The following is a 17,257-nucleotide window of genomic DNA, read 5'->3' as shown; positions in this document are numbered from 1 at the left end:
TTACCAAAATATGAGAAATAGGTGTGTTTGAATGCAATAGCAGAATTAGAAAACATCTGCCTTTTTTTTTTTTTCTTATTCTCTGAACCTTCCCTATGTGGCCTTTCTGCTTCTGTTGGTTTTTAGAAGAAATAGTATCCTCCCAGGAAGCTCCCATATAACTTAGGAATGCATTAGCACATAGGTCTCAAAGTGGGGTTCCTGGACCAGCATCCTCCCTTGGGAACTTGTTGGAATACAGTCTAAGGCCATACCTCAGTGTCAGGGGGCGGGGCAGGAACCTGTTTTTCTCAGCACTCCAGGAGACACTGGTGTACACTGCAGCTAGGGAGGCACTGCCTTTGAGAAGGGTGGATCGACCCTTTTTCCCACTGTGCTGAGCAGCCTTCTAGGATTCCATTGGCAAATAATGTCATAAAACGCTGCATCACAGACTTTTTTAGATATTTGCCATAGGTGGTTTCCCAGTAAAGGCTCTGACAAGGCCTGTACTAAGATTTAATTATTCACTTTAACTAGAAGGCCCCACCCTGGTTTGAATACAGCATACTTGCCCCTGTGTGATACCTGTGAAAGTGTCTTTGCTAGGATTCTGTGGGACATGTTTGGGAGAAACTTCTGGGCAAAGCTCAGCACTGCATGTTGCCAGTATCTCAAGTGCTCCAATAGAGACACCCCCTGCCCCCCAGAGGGGGAGTCATGCCTGACTCCATCTGGACAACCAGACTTGAAGCTAGTGCAGTTAGCTCCCTCGTCTGCCTTCTCCCCTCGCTTCATTCCACCCTCACTTCCAGTCTATTCTCTGCTCTTTAGAAGACGGGTGACCGTGGAACCCCTCCCGCTTCATGTCCACGCAGAGTGTGGTGTCCATGTCTCCATTCTCTCTACATTTGTGAAGCTCATGTCATTAGCTCACAAATGATGTTTTTTGGTATTTTTTTGTAAGGCGCATTCATTATCAAATATTCTTATGTCTGTCTTTGCCTGTCCCTCCAAATCAAATTTTTCTGTTCTCTTATAGATTTTCTTTAAATGTCCAAAATTATTATTTAATTGTAGATAGAATTAAAATTGCTGTCGCCGTAGCTTTGTCTAAGCCATGTGATTGCCCATCTGACTGGAAGAAAGGAGCCTATGGTTAGGAAAGACGACACTGACCCTTAGAACAGGTCCTTCTCTGCTCCTTTACTCCTCAGAATAGAGGGGATGGAGGATTGTGTGAGGTGGGGATAGTAACTCTGTTTTATAGACAAACTGAGATGTTTATAGATAAGAAACTTGCCAGATTTGCACAACTAGTGGTTTGGAGGATACAATGAGATTTCCAAGGTCTGAAGCTCTATTCTGGCCTTAAAAGAATGTATGATCTTGGGCAAATAAATTGGCCTCTTTTTGCCTCCATTTCTTTTTCTGAAAGATGAGGTTAATGGAGTGCCTACCTCACGGGGTTACTGTAAGTTTTTACACTGGTGCCTGTAATGCTTAGGCAGGTCCTGGCACATAATGTGGGCTCAGTAAACGTCAGCTGGGGCAAGAAAAGCTCCGACAGGCAGGAGGCTCTCCAGCGTGACTAATCTACAGTGTCGCCACCAGTGGGCCCTCCACGGTGGCCCAAGCAAGAGTCTGTGTCTTCTTCACACAGCTGCTGGGTGGTAAGCCAAGATCACTCCCATGAGACTTGGGATTGAAATGGATGTTGTCATTCCTTGTTCCAGGTGCATGCTGGCCTCACCTTTCTCTTGGAACCTCTGTTACTCCAGTTTCTCATTCTGACTCCAACCTCCTCATTTCTAATGTTCCACCTCAGTTTTTAATTCTAATTTGTTTCAGGGCACTTGAATACCATAAATGATTTAATGAGGATACTATTATAAGTGTATAAAATATTTTTAACTTAAACATTATTTCAGAATGCCTTTCATGAAACCCAGCTCACTTTTTGGATCTTCTCCCTCATCACTCATTTTAGTGAAAAACAGAATTTGGCCATTCCATTAGTGGCAGACTTACTTTCCTTTGAAAAGACCCTTTTCAGATCACTGGTTCCCTAGAGTGAGGAAATTCTGACTAGTAACTGTTATGTCTGGTATCAGAAGAAATGGCAGTTCTTGGATTACTGCCATATCATCTCAAGGAAGGGGGTAGAAAACACACACACACATACATGCACTAGCATCATTTAGCATGAGGATCATCACAGATGCAGGTCAGAACATCCCTAGAGGACTCAGGTTCCATGTGGACATCTGTGTGGCATGGAGTAGCACCACTGTAGGTCACTCCTCAGATGCAGAAACATTCCCACTGTCATGCAGCTGTTAGGATAACACAGTTGCTTCCTTCCAACTGTTCACCATGAACTTGTGGCCACAAGAAGAGCTGGGAGTGACTGTGTGGGAGTGGGGCTGCCCTAGTTTTCTGGGTGTATCAGGGATTAGCTGTTTGGTGTTTGGATGGCTGATTCATTCAGTTTCTCTACAGTGAGTTAGTACACACAACACATTTCAGTCATTAATGAACTAGAGATGTGCTGCTGAAAGCAAAAGAGAGTTCTGCCAGGTGAGTACCAAGGAATGTGAGAGCAGTTCTTCTCCACCCCACCCCCATCACAACAGTTTGTGGTTTGGCCATTGACTCACCATTATTTGTACAAGATCTGTGTATATATAGCAAACCTTACCAAAAGCTGAGAAATTGCACACAGTAGTCATGTAACCATAAACATGAGTGTCTATAATGTACCAGACACTGTTCTAAGAACTTTGCATATTGTTACTTTATCCTCAAAATAACCTTTATGAAGTAGATACCGTTGTTATCCTCACTTGACAGATGAGGAAACTGAGGCACAGAGACATTCAGTGACTTCAAGTCACACAACTCGCAGGTAGCAGACCCAGGATTTAGCTTTAGACAATCCAGCCCCAGAATCTCTGCTCTTACTTGAGAGAGGGGGAAATGTTATAGGCATTCCTCATTGGATATAGGCTAAGTTGTTATACAACTGTAAGGCAAGAAGTATTACTAGTGATAAAGAGGAACAACAATAAAAAGATCCATTCAACAGGAGGACATAACTTTCTTAAATATGTATGCATCTTGTGACATAATTATAAAATAGATAAAACAAATATTGACATAACCAAAGGAGATGTGGACAAATCCACAATTCCAGCTGGAGATTTGAACACATCTCTCTCAGTAAATGGTATAATAAGCAGACAAAAAACTAAGTACCTAGTAGATTTAAGCAATACTCATATAACTGATTTAACTTACTTGTTGACATTAATAGAATGCTATCCCAACAAGTGCAGAATGCATCTTCTGAAGTCCACATGACATGTTCACCAAAGTCAGGCATGCACTAGGCTGTTTAAAATCACAGTATGTTCTCAGGCCACAATGGAATTATTCAGAATCCAGTAACAAAAAGATAGAAAATCCCCCAATGTATTTTCAGAAAGTAACACAGCTCTGAAGAATCCAAGGTTCAAAAAAGAAATCACAATGGAACTTAGAAAATGTTTTGAATGAAATAATTGTAACATAACAAAATTGGCAGGATACAGCTAAAGCAGCATTTAGAAGCAGGTTCATAATAAGCATCTTAGAAAAGAAAAAAGAATTGAAAATCCATAATTCATGTTTTTATTTCAAGAAGCTAGAGAAAAACAGCAGACTAAAGAAAGTAGAATAAAGATGTAAGGTGAAAGAGAAAACAAGCATGTAAAGAAAAAGCATGTAAAGAAAATGCTTCTTTACAAGCATGTAAAGAAAATCAACAGAACCAAAAGTTGGTTCTTTGCAAACATTAGTTTCCGTTTATTATAGGAAGCACCTTGGTGTATTTCCTTCCTCCTAGTGCCCTACTAAATTCTGAATTAGGAAATCAGTTGGAGAGTAGGATTTTTTAAAGCCAGTCCTCCTCCCACAGAAATGCTCGATAAATATTAGTTTGTCAAATCCCTTTTTGACTTTGAGTCTCTCTGCAAATTCTTTTCTAACTGTTCTCCTGTCTCTGTTTGTTCCATGCTAAGCAGATGGCCCAGAAATTAGCCAAAAGCAGAAAGAAGGTGCAGTACAAACAACTTCATCAGCTTGGTGTTATGACTGTCTTTTCATTTATTTATGTTTTGCCTTTTTATTATTTCGTGTTTTTGTTTTCTGCATCCAGCAAGTTTTTGTTCAGATTTCTTTTTGAACCGCCCCCATAAGCCAACGTTTCTCAAAACTCAGTTGCCTAAAGTGGCTGTTTTCTGTTGCTCATTAGTCATTTCACTTCAGAGGAATGACAGGAACCAGATTGGAGATGCTAAATGAATCATACAGGAGTGTGAAAGTTCCCACCATGCAGGAGCATTGATGCGGCAGGGACTTGGGTCTGTTCGATTTGTGGATTGTCAGATTGCTGGATGCAAAAAAGAAAACTCGCTAATAACCACATGTGTGCGGAGTCAAGCCTTAAATGAGCCAAACTGATTTGCTTTTTTGGTTGTGGAGCTTCTAGGTGCTTAGGAGCTACCCACAGGATATTGAGGCACTGGGGCTCTTAATGGGGTGGCTTCAGGATTGGTTACTGCTTCTGTGTTGCTGGGGTGGTGTGTGAACACGGAGACCCTCTTACCAGAACTGCATCCAAATGACTTCATTTACCCGCTACAAACTTTGTTCCCTATCACTTGAGCGGGGACAGATTCTAAATGACTTCTTGAAAGTCCTGGATGAGTCTGTTGCCCCTATTTCTTCAATCTATTGGGTTTTAAAAACACTTGTAGCAAGGGCTGTCCTCAATCCTTGTTCATAAAGTCGAATCTACTGCCGTGAGTTACTGCTTCTCTGGGGGAAGAAACACAGGGGACTCTGCATTTTTCCCTGTAAACTGGAGGTGCTGACTCTCATCCATGTGTCCATCCTCTGTGTGTTCCCTTCAGCTTTGGCAGTCTAATTCTGGAGTCTACACTGCTGTTCTGGTGACTGTGTCTCGAAGCCTCTGTGTGTAAGCTAACCTTGCTCCCATGTGCCCAAGTCCGAGTCATGTATTAAGCTTTTCCTCCATGCATTTTTCTCCTCAGGCTCCTGAAGGCGAATCTCAGCCAATGACTGAGGTGGACCTCTTCATTTCTACCCAGAGAATCAAAGTATTGAATGCCGACACGCAGGTATTAGCTGGCCCCCATTTTTCCCAGGGTGAGGCCTAGCAGCATGGCAACCCAGAGACAGTGCCTGTGTCTGTAGACGGGTGTCCCTACATGCTCTAGCTTCTAACTTCTGTGCAAGCTAGAAGGTAGTGTCTGCAGTGCCTGCTGCTGGGGTTGAGTGTGGTATTGCGGGGTAGGGGAGAGTCTTTCTCAAAGGTCAAAGAAAAAAATAAGCCATGGATGATGTTTAGTAATTCTCATACTTTTTTTATCAGACATTTATGGATTTGAACAGATTAACATTTTAAGGAATTTTGTTTCAAATACACACACACAAAATCTGTCCATTGTGTGTAGATTTTTAAATTTTTTTCAACTTTCCCACCCAAGATTCTACTTGGTTGTAAAACAATTGAAATTCCATTTTGCCTGCCACAGACCACTTCCTCCTCTGGGTTATTGTTGGCCAAAGAAATAGCCCCTAGGCCTGAGTGGGAGCAAGTAAGTCTGCCAACAGGGGCTTATGTGTGACCCCTGGAGCCCCCTGCATATGGGTGGCACTGGCAGGGCTGTGGGTGACAGCCTCTCTCAGGGCTCACTAGCTGCTACACTGCACTCACCACCTCACCCTTCTGCCCTCCAGGAGACCATGATGGATCACCCTCTGAGGACCATTTCCTACATCGCAGACATTGGGAACATCGTAGTGCTGATGGCCCGCAGGCGAATGCCCCGCTCCAACTCCCAGGAGAATGTGGAAGCTTCCCACCCATCCCAGGATGGAAAAAGGCAGTACAAGATGATCTGCCATGTCTTCGAGTCCGAGGATGTAAGAGTGGCTTTCCCTGACCTCCTCCCAGAGCCCCGAGTGGCCAGTTCTCTCTCTCTCTCAGAACCTGAATCAGTCTGAAGCAAATACTGATTGAGCACCTGTTATGTGGCAGGCACTATTCTAGGGCTAAGGGTTATTGGGCAGGATAAAACAAAATACTCATCATGAGTATTGTAGGGAGCCAAAAAAAATAGACAGGTATGTTTAATATGAAACAGGTCGTGGGGAACTCAATAAGGAAAAATAAAATTAGGTCGGGGGTAGAGGGATGGGGGCTAATTCAGGTAGTTGGAGCAACAGAGTTCTCTCTGAGGAGGTAACATTTCAGTAGCGACCTCAATAAGGTAGAATGAGGAAAAGAGCAAGCGCAAAGGCTCTGAGGCAGGAGCCTACTGATTTGAGGAAGGCCACAGGGGCAAGCTGCCCAGGAATTTAGAATAAGAGAAGAGTGGGATTAGATGCACAGGGACCGTAACAAGTCTCACCTAGACATTCAGGCTTTTGGAGAGAACAGTTTTGGTTGTATGGGACACCTTGTGGACTGCAGGAAACTTAGCTTCCTGTTCCTACCCATGGCAGGAGACCTCCCACTCAGCACCAGTCTTTCTGAAAATGAGCTGCTCCTCCTGCCATGAAGCCAGAGATTCCTGATCCACATTTCCCCAGGAGATGAAGTCAGTAGAGAAAAACAGTTTACAGCAGAAGTTGGACCACTTTCTCCTTTAGGCCTTCTTCCCCAGCTGTCCCTGGCACTGCTCCCAAGGCCATCGGCTTCAAGAGCTCTTTACACTGAGTACCTGCCCTCGTTAGACTTTGGCAGGCCTTGGAAGCCCCTTCCACACCAGGACCACAGTCCCACAAAGGTTTTGAACCAGAGTCCCTGGAGAGGGCCATGCCAGTGCCAATGACTGCTAATTTCCCTCCTGCCACAGAGGAATAAGCTCTGTCTCATACTGAGCAGAGAGCCCTTGTCTATTTAAAGAAAATTGCCTGTTATAGCCTTAGCTCCTTAACAGAGGTGATTTTTATCCACAAGAGTGTTCAGCTACTTTCTTTAGGGAATCAGAGCTGTGCTGGCAGCGCCAGAGACCTTCCCTTTTTGCACTGACCTTTATTAGTCTTATCTCAGAAGCAGCTCCAGGGACAAGGTCACTGAGCAAGCCTCTTGTGGCCATTCTCCCGACTATTCCTTTAAAACTGGAGCCTAACTTGAAAAGTTTTAGAAAGTTCTGAAAGTTAAAATTTAAAATCTTCAGACTCATGTGGCCTGCAGGCCAGTGAAAAGATGGAGTTGGTTGTGCTCACCAGGCATGAGGATGCCTGTATGTCCCTCTGCAGCTCTACCGGCCTTGGTGCTCCTACAGAGGGGGTTTCTCTTCCTTGGGGTTCCTTTGGGTCTGTCAGAGAGGATGCTGAGAGAATGGGGTGGGTGAAGTGGACAGGATAAGATGGACTTGGGAATATTACCCTTTGCTCCTGAAGCCCCAGAGCTGGGGGAGCTGGGAGAGCTGGTGGCGCTTGTTTGCACCACCCACATACAAGTTGTGTGGTCTCTATGCTTCAGTAAATGGTAGTGCCCCCTTGCTGGGCTCTGTGTGACTGTAGATGTGTAAATACCAGCAGGCTGAACCTCGCCAGGTACACACATTGACGTGTGTCGGGAGGTTTGGGTTATCTTCCTGGGCAGGTACTGTTCAGTCTGTCCACAGATGCTCTGATTCCTCACTTCCTTTGAGTGTGACAGCAGGATGCAGGGTGCAGGTCCTGGATGTGACTTGTGGCACATGAAGTTACCCGATTATTAGTGAGAAAGTTGAACCTACCTTTTCCCACACCAACCACACAGAAGTACTATCTCTGTGATTAGCAGCTTTTTTGCAAAAATCAGGGAAGGTAGGAAAAAGAGAATTGAAGTTAGAATTGTGTATTTTAAACATTGTTTTAGAGCTTTCTTGTGCTGGTTTTCTACCCCCTAGACTTGCACTGAAAGAAAGTCTGTGTGGTGGGGGAGGGGAGCTCTGGACTCACCCTGTCCTGACCCCTGGGAGTGGGTAGCTTGACCTCCATTTCGTGATGTGTCCAGGAGGTACAGTAAAACAGATTCACAATTCAGAAGTGTAGAGCTCTGAGAAAAGATTTTTGTTGTCAGTTGGGTGATAAACCTGTCCTGAGTGGTCATGAGGCAATTGATAGGATTTGTCCAACTTTCCATGAAAGTTATACTTTTACTGCAGAAATATTACTGTGTTCATTTGTAGAGCACTGTCCCAGGCCCTAAATGGATTATTACACAAACAAATGATATATGCACCCTGCTACCTTTCTAAAATCTGAAATTTTCAGACAGCCTCAAGAGCTTTAGGGTGAAGGCTTGTGCACAAGTCATAGACTTGATGTGGTCCTGGTATAGTATTTAATGCAACACAGGTGCATAACAAGTGTTCAGTGGCTGCTGGCTATCCCAGGGCAGACTGGATCAATTAATGAGCAGAAATGTTTTCTTTTTTTAAAAAATATTTTATATAATTCTTACATCATTTTTTCATTTTTTGCACAATGTATGCATTTTCATTTTGGTTATATTCCCCATACAATTGCACCCCTCCCCTTATTTTGACCCTAATCCTTCCTCTCCTCCCCCCCCCAATAGTGTGTCTCTGATTTATAGTTGCTTATTGATTTTGATTTTTACTTTGTATTAATTAGTCTTTTTCCTGGTCCCTTATTTAGGTTTTCTAAATTCCTGCTATCAGTGAGACCATCCGGTATTTTTCTTTTTCTTTATGAGCAGAAAGGTTTTCTAAGCTCAGAGTAGGAGAAAGAACAATGGAAGAGTTCTATGAGCTGTGTGACCTTGAGCAGGTTCCTTTGTGTCTCTGGACTTCATTCTCTTCACCTGGAAAATGCAGGGTTGGACTAGGTTAGGGCTCTCAACTTTGTTGGACCCAGTATTCCCTTTTTACATGTACTTTTTGATGTCCCATTATTTTCCTGAAGTTCATAAATGACATAACCCCCCCTTCAAATTTTTTTCACAAAATAATGGTATTGCCATACATGTGACACAAAAGAGAAAGAAAAACAAGCTAAAATAAAATTGCACTTACTATAATATGTAAATGCTTGGGCCAACCCTCTGGAAGAAATAAGGAAGTCATCAGATGCTTACACCTCCTCGATTGGTAAGTGTGGATACAAGAACACCATATTTGGTTAAATATTCCAAATACTTTTTTGAGGGTTAAGAAGAAAATAGGTAGATACAGACACGCACACACACAGACAGCAGACATGTAGGCGGTAGTGCTGTGATTTATTGACAGCCCAGGTACCATGAACAGCAGTGATGCTGGCATTTTCCAAAGGGCTGGAAACTTCCTCCTGGTAAAGTGCTGGACCCAACCACATATCAGCTTCTCTCTGTTTACATGGCAGTAGTAGTCTTGGAAGTTCAATGCCTATTAGAGCTGTGAAATTGACTGGTGTTTTCGTATAAATTAGAACTGAGTCTTGGACTCATAACTAGACATGCACATCCAGGAACGTGAACCTGCAATAGGATATTGGGAAATTGTGCAGGGGGCAGATGGGCTCACCATGGGGTAGGACTGGCCTTTGCATGGCAGTGAGCCCTGCACCTCTGCTTCCCCAACTGGAAGGAGCTCCCTTAAGATCTTCATCATAACAAAAATGTCCCCAGTGATTCTAAAAATGACCTCTGGCTGGCATTAGTGCGTGTGTAGACCCACTGGCCTGACCCTCCAGCTCTGTGGTCCTGGTAGGCCCCCAGGCCACCCAGAGGCAGCGCTTCCCAGCTGACCTGTCCTGTCTGCTCTGCAGGCACAGCTGATTGCACAGTCCATCGGGCAGGCCTTCAGTGTGGCGTACCAGGAGTTCCTCAGGGCCAATGGGATCAACCCCGAAGATCTCAGCCAGAAGGAATATAGTGACTTGCTCAACACCCAGGACATGTATAACGATGACTTGATCCACTTCTCCAAGTCAGAAAACTGCAAAGATGTAAGTACAGCAGGTTCTTGAATAACGTTGTTTCATGAAAACATTAGTAAGAAAATTATCTCCCCACGGGGCCCATTGCCAAGGTGGAGTTTGCACATCCTTTCCACGCCTTGTGGGTTTCTCTGAGTACTGCAGTTCCCCCCCACACCCCAGAGACATGCACCTTGGCTTCACTGGCCTGTCTCAGCTGTCGCAGTCCCGGCAAGGTTGGCTGCCTGTGATGGAAGGGCGTCCGGCCAGGACTGGTTCCCAACTCGCACCCTAAGCTGCTGGTGCCACCTGGAATAAGCAGGGTGGAAAACAGATGAAGCAAACGATCATTTAATATTGGAAGTGTTTGGGTCTTTACTTAGAAATTTGGTTTTGATTTTGTAACCAAAATTATGCCTTCAGAACTTTTGTTGATATCCTGTGATAAAATTGGTTTCATTATATGTCATTTCACTTAAAGTCACAGTTTCCAAGAACCTGTCAGGGATGTTAAGTGAGGACTCCCTTTATTTTCTGAAGCTGCTCCCTGAGCCGGGCCAGCAGACAGGAGCCTGGGGTACGTGGGGAGACAGTCTGATGTGGAAGTAAAGGCAAAACCGGAGGTGAAGAGTATGGTAGGATGTTGCTGGGGTCTCGGGCCCATCTCTGGCCCCCCTCAAATTAGGCCTGTTATTACAAACCACTGAGGAGAGCCATCACCCGGGAGACAGTGTCCTCGGCTCCCAGCAGTCCAAGTTTGGGTGGGGTCCAGAAGCAGGCAGGGCCTCTATGAAGTCCACAGTCTAGGAAAGGTCAGTGGAAAGTTAAATGATGGTGCTGGGTAAAGCACTGACCAGAGATACTGTGCTTGGCAGGATGAACATGGCTCAGGTGTCAGACAGCATGGCCTGTGCCCCTCCAGGGACTCCCCATTTGCTTCAGAGCGAGCTCTGTAGGAGTGTCTGGAGGAAAACAGGACCATCAGAGCTGGGCTAGAAAGTGCAAGGGTGTGCCGGGGGCTGTACCAAAGGAACAGCTTGATGTTAGAAGCTCAGGAACTGTGTGAAGGGCCTGCTGGAGGCAGCGTGCCTGGAGTGGGAGGGACAGGGGAGCCCTGGATGTTAGCCCAGGGCTCAGGTCAGACCCAGAGTGTTTGAAAGCACAGCTTGGACTTCATCTAATAGGTAAAAGAGCCTCTCTGAGAAAGGGACCTTGTCTGCTAAGGTGAGTCAGGATAGAGGGTTCCTTAGGGGCAGAGCCTGAGGTGTGGGGATTCTCATTTAGGGAACTTAGGGACCATGCCCTCAGGAAAGAGCGAGGGTGGTGGGGCTGGTGAAGAATGTGACCTTGCCGGAGATGAGCTTTTCTGATCCCAAGGGAAGCTCCAGGTCACATCACAGGACAGACTTGTCTCACTTTGGGCCAAGAGAGCTGGCAGGCCTGTGTACTCTGTGCTGGTCACTGACACTGAGGTTGGACAGGGGAAGTGACCGTGCTGGGGATGCCATGACTAAGAACCGCAGGCCCTGGGCTTCAACTACAGCAACTTACCGGCTTATAGTCATAGAGACTGTATGTCTGACATGAAGGTGGGGGCTGGGTAGGAAGGCGGTGTTCTAGGCCTCTCTTCTGGGCTTGTACTTGGTCTTGTGCCCCCCACTGTGCATGTCCCTGGGTTCACGTTCCCCTCACTTAAATACACCAGGCATAGTGGGTTAGGGCTCACCCTAGTGACCTCAATTTGATTGCCTCTGTAAAAACCATCTATTCAACTAAGAGGTAAGAGGGGTTTGGACTCCAACATGAGTTGGAGTTCCCCCCAGACATTTAGGGGGAAGGTGGGGAAAGGGACACAATTCAACCCATAATGTGGTGTCTTCCATTTAGCTAAGGACAGTTTTCCAAGGAAGGGACCAGCTGTGAGCTTCAGTAGCGGGGAGAAGGTGACACATGCTGGTAGAGTGGGCAGGTCCCAGCAGCTGCCACTGCACTATGCTTGAGCACATGTGTATTTATGAACATGAAATGAATACACCCTCTGTCAAAAGTTTCCAAGAAGAGTCTTACCCTTTTATGGTGTCTCTGCAAACATAACCAGACTGCAGGTCTCCACAACTAACTCCCACCTTCTCTGCCCTGCCAGCAAAGGCCACAAAAAATTATACATATTTAGAACATGTCCTTCCAACCATTTATTATAAGTTTAGCTTTTTTTTTTTCTTTCACTTCAACTTTCTTCTTGCACAGAAATGTTTCTGTAATGTATTGTGGCGGCTCCTGAGAGCAATGTTACAATTGCCACAATCTCGCATCACTAATGGGTGGCTGTGCTGTCTTGGCACAATGCTCTCTGCCCCTGTGAGCTGGACTGGACAGTCAATGACGGGTAAGATCAGGAAGTGAGTCCTGACAACCTAAGACAGACGCAGTCCCCGAGGGGATTTTGGTTCCCACCTGTTCATCCGTGTAAAACAACAGGAACAAACAGGCCTGTGAATGATTGAGGCACCACTTAAATATGTTGCCAGTAACTAAGCTCATAATAAAGGAATGTAACCATGGGAACAGACTATAATGCGTGTAGTAAACAAAATAATCAAATATAGAAATAAATATAAGCTAAAAAGATATTAATAATAGAAAATATATAATCATAATAATGAATCAGAAGATCTAGAACACACCTCCAGCAGGAAAATAACAGTATGAAATGTTCTTGATTTATATGATTTTGTGAAAGATAATAAGCAATATGTAATGATATGTGTTACGGTGATTACGTATACTTTGATAATGATTAACCAGATTTTGTGCAAAAACAATGAAAGTAATTATAGAGAAAATGTATAAAAAGGAAAGATTGCCTTCAATAAATTGCACTCAGATTTTCACTCTCCCTTGAGTGTGTCTGTGTGTCATTCTTTCTTGTCCCTCGCCCTAAGTCCTTCGACCACCTTTAGCTCATTCTCAATCCACCCTGAGATTGTCTCAATCTCCCGCCACCGCTGGGCTGGTCCGCGGCAATGTATATTTACATTCAACTCAAGAATGTAATGTTGGAGAGAATTTGTGAAGCATAATGGTATGAGACTATGCACAGAATCCAGAAGCAAGTCTTGGAATCCATAACATGCCACCAAAACCCTCACCAACAAACCCCCTCCCCTCCTACATACAACCAGGGGGACCATGGAAAAGATAAAATCCCTAGGCCCCTTGTGGTTGTAGTACCTAGGCAAGGTGGCTTATGTGAAACAATCACAAGAATATGGGCCTGTGTTACAAACTCCAAATGCTTTGGAGTAAGAAGACAGGGTTCATCGGGGCTGGTGTCGTCAGCAATATGTCTTATCAAGACAGGAATGGGTATTGCGACCATGGATAGTTGGAGATTCAGGCTTTCTAAATGTTTCTCCTTTCAGGTCTTCATAGAGAAGCAGAAGGGAGAAATCCTTGGTGTGGTGATTGTGGAGTCTGGCTGGGGCTCCATCTTGCCAACTGTAATCATAGCCAACATGATGCATGGAGGGCCTGCAGAGAAATCGGGGAAGCTGAATATCGGGGACCAGATCATGTCCATCAATGGCACCAGCCTAGTGGGTCTGCCTCTGTCCACCTGCCAGAGCATTATTAAGGTACCTGGGATGGGAAAAATCAACTTCTTTTGTAAATCTGAATTGACATGATGGATAACTTCATGAAGTTATCTGATGTTTATGAACATATTGTAAGTGTCAGGTTCTGAGGAGGTAACAATACAAAAGGGATGAGCTTGCAATCAGGTTATTTTTCATCAAATTACTATTTATATATCCCTCCCTGAAATAATTTTTAGGTCGGGGATGGTATATTTCACTCATGTGACACCACTCCATGTTGTACCAGTCCCAGGCATTACTAATCTATTGCAGCATTCCCTCCCACTACGCCCAGTTTGTCTCAGCAGAACTTTCCTACCTCAGTACTCCAGTCACTTGTCAGCTGGATGAGATGATTTGCTGTCTTGGTTCTAAATCCTGGAAATGCTTCCAATTTGAGAGCACTTTTCCTTTACAGCTGTGACCCAGAGTTTATCTTCTCCCAGAGCCTGTGCAATGTGATCCACATGCGCCATAAGGAAGAGGAAACTCTGGTGTCGGCTGTGTAATCCTTCTCACATCTGAACATAATTACTTGCTCAACCTAAACTGATGCTATTGTAGAAGGCTAAGGGAGCTAATTGAAGGGAAATTAAATGTGAATATTTGAGGGGAAGAAATTTGATTCTATTCTTAGAAATGAAGCATCCATGTGCAATGTCTTGAGCACAGTGGAATATGCAGATTGCATGGCCTGTAGGAACAGACTATTCTTCTCCATTACAGTGTCGGTGGGCCTTGCTAGCTCTGTCCAAAGCTCTGCTGTCAGCACAGGAAGACTAGGATCCTATGGCTTCCTTTGGTCCCTCCAGGTTTCCTGAAAGACTGTTAGTCAGAACATAGCTTCGTGTATGTGTGAATGCATGCATGTAGGCAAAGAAGAGCGGAAGGAGAAAAATTGAGAACAAATGCATGTAATAGTTATTCTAGGAAAAGAAGATTACAAAAACTAACATCCTTGACTAAAGGGATGAGAACTGGAAGGTCAAGGTGTGTGCATAGGACACAGAGATGGGTGTCTCATTTACAATTAAATGAATGATTCTAATTCCTCATAAGATTATCCCATCCAGAAAGAAAATCTTTTTTGACCTCATTTTTTTTTTTGGTTACACCTTACACTTAAAGTAATTCTACCTCTTGTTTAATTTGCATTACAGATAGGATTAAAGAATCTATTGTGAACATGCATATTCATTCAGCCATATTTAAGTGGGTCTTTGTTAGGCTGAGCTGAACTGCACAGGAAGCCAGAATGACAGTATCCATGTGAAGGATAATTTATAAGTGAAAGTAGTCCCTGGGCCCTAACAGCAACATACAGGTGAAATGCTATGAGCATCTAGAATTTGCCCCTATTGTTAAGGTGAGCCTTGAAAGAGGACTAAGATGTTGATGGACAGCAAAAAGGAAAGTGGTCTTTGGAAGCTTCTACTTGAATGGCTGTGAGGCAGGACAGGCAGTTCTGAGCCTGGCCTGGGAAAGCTGATTTGTTAGGGGACAACGGAGGAGGCCAAGGGTGGGGAAAAGAACAGTGGCTTTGGCTTCTCCCTATACATGCCAAAATTCATGCCGCCCTTTCTCACCAGCCAGTTAGTGTTTGAATACCTGTAAATGTGTGAGAACCACAGAGAAGCCATGGAAATGGGACATTACATAAAATCTGCACTTCAATAAACTTGTTCTTGGCAAGAAGTAAATGAAAGGGCTGATAGCTGGCAGTGATTGGGTGACATGTGAGTGCTTACTGACAACCCTCACAGCAGCCTTGTGTGGGGTAAGTACTTTAGTCATGCCCTTTGTACAATGCAGGAAACTGAGGCACAGAAAGATGATATAATCATTCAAGGTCACTAGGCCGCCCTGATTTGGTTACCGCAGGGTGAACAGTCAGGTCTGATGCTAGATCCCCGAGGCCAGACCCCGGGGCAGTGGTTCTCTTGCCTCCCCCGGCACAAGGGGACATTGGGCGGTGCCTGGAGCCAGTGTGGTTTGCCCCAGCTAGGGAGAAGGAGAAGCTGCTGGCACCCAGGAGGTAGAGGCCAGGGGTGCTGCTAAACATCCACAGCGCACAGGACAGCCCGGAGCAGGCTGCCAAGGAGTGGAAGAGTTCAGATGTGAGAGAGAAACTGGGAAAGGGGTTGAAGGGAAGGTCGTGAGGGAAGGATCCTGGGTGATTTGGGTCTAGAAAGTTGGAGGAGGAGGAGTTGAGAAGAGATAACCTGGCGAGGTGGGACTGTGACCCGGGAGCCCCGAGGCTGCCTGTCAGTGCCCATTATGTATGCACCTGCCATGCAGCCCCCTCCCCGCCTTCTTTGCCTCTGCACAGAGGAGGCAGATGAGAGAACAGAGGCTGACTTCCCTGATACCTTTTGGGGACTCATCTGCCCATGGGTCACACAAGGTGGGAACAAAGCTTGCTGGGTCTAATCTGAGCAATTTCTTAAGGGGAGAAGGTTTGTTTGCAAGAGTGATGGACTTTTGCTGTCTATTAATGGAACCTCTGTGGAATCAGAGAATTAAAAGGCCATATGGTGATGAGAGAGATAACTGATAGAGAGAAAGAAAAGCAAGGGCTTTGTGGCTGCACTCAGCAAAGAAGTGCTTTTGGGGGCAGGCCCCAATTAGCTGCACTTCCTCAATGCCACAGATGAGCTGCTTTGTGGAATGGAAATATGAGGTGGGCCAGGTCATGGCTGGGAGAATTTTAGCACAATTTCAGCTAGACAGGCCAGTGCCAAATGAAGGCACCAGTGGGTATTAATGTTTCTAAATTCTCTGCATTACACAATCCCTTTAGCCTGCACCTGAGCAGAGACTCACACAACCCACCCCCCACCTCCCTGGCTGCTGCTGAGGAATATTGTAGGCTTCTTCAAGGCTTCCTGAGACTATTGCTCATTTCCCTGTTGTGTCAGTGCTCTTTGCAATGCATTTAACAAGCCACTCTCATCCTGACAAATTGATGTTTTGCAAACTTTGATTTGACTTACCCAGGATAAGATGCAGGTTCTGATTCAGCAGGTCTAGGGTGGGATTCTGAGTTTTCAACAAACTCCAGATGATGATATTGCCAGCCTTGGAGTCCCATTTTGAGGAACAAGAATCTGAAGTAGTGTATTCTGCGTCCTACCACTTTAACGTATGTTGACATTTTCTCCCTCTAGAGGAAATAGATTAGTTCTAGAATAGAGTTATCGATATTGAATTATTTTCACTGCTCTCCTCCTGCCCAGCTCTCATTGTTCCTGTCATAATTCCTAAAGGGTAATTATGGGTAGGCAAAACATGTTAGCCATCTGTCTGTTTGTGCCATTGCCTCCCTGGTCCTGCCCTCCTGGTTTTTTATTTTTTTAACTAGATCACAGCTTCCCCCTCCTTCCAACCATGGTTTAGCTTTCCTGTTGCTATAGAGACCATTCTGGCTTCTCTCTAGTCCCCTCCCCTCTACTCTACCCTTCCCCTCCCACTGTATTTTTTCATTTACTGCACCATTCCACCGTTGTCATGGGGATGGAATGACCATTTATTTAATTGGCACCTCCAATAAAATGGCAGCACAGAAATCCAACTTAATGCAACCCAACTTAAGGCATTGATTGGGAATAGCTGAGCAGATGCAGGTCTGGTTATTTCAAATTGCCACCTCTCTAAGC

At 44.9% G+C, this 17,257-nt stretch overlaps 1 protein-coding gene and 1 long non-coding RNA gene across 3 annotated transcripts in view; one reads left to right on the top strand and one right to left on the bottom strand.

The window, feature by feature from the left end:
- Positions 1-17,257, top strand: part of APBA1 (amyloid beta precursor protein binding family A member 1) — a 201,525-nt gene that overhangs the window by 174,290 nt on the left and 9,978 nt on the right. For both annotated transcript variants that reach the window (XM_037495037.2, XM_054689746.1), the window contains 5 exons: positions 4,044-4,076; positions 5,076-5,162; positions 5,785-5,970; positions 9,814-9,993; positions 13,386-13,598. In XM_037495037.2, coding sequence (XP_037350934.1) covers positions 4,044-4,076; positions 5,076-5,162; positions 5,785-5,970; positions 9,814-9,993; positions 13,386-13,598 — 699 coding nt within the window. The remainder of the gene's footprint in view (positions 1-4,043; positions 4,077-5,075; positions 5,163-5,784; positions 5,971-9,813; positions 9,994-13,385; positions 13,599-17,257) is intronic.
- LOC119232794 (uncharacterized) lies at positions 9,273-17,078 on the bottom strand. Its single transcript, XR_005122199.2, has 5 exons — positions 16,595-17,078; positions 13,921-14,050; positions 12,031-12,099; positions 10,157-10,272; positions 9,273-9,983 (listed from the first exon to the last, which is right to left on the bottom strand). It is a non-coding gene; the product is annotated as an uncharacterized LOC119232794 (long non-coding RNA).

The sequence above is a fragment of the Talpa occidentalis genome, unplaced genomic scaffold (genome assembly GCF_014898055.3).
Source record: "Talpa occidentalis isolate TD23 unplaced genomic scaffold, MPIMG_talOcc4v2.1 talOcc4.7, whole genome shotgun sequence".
NCBI lineage: Eukaryota > Metazoa > Chordata > Mammalia > Eulipotyphla > Talpidae > Talpa > Talpa occidentalis.
The sequence above is the reverse complement of the archived record's forward strand: the minus strand, read 5'-3'. Positions and strand labels throughout refer to the sequence as shown.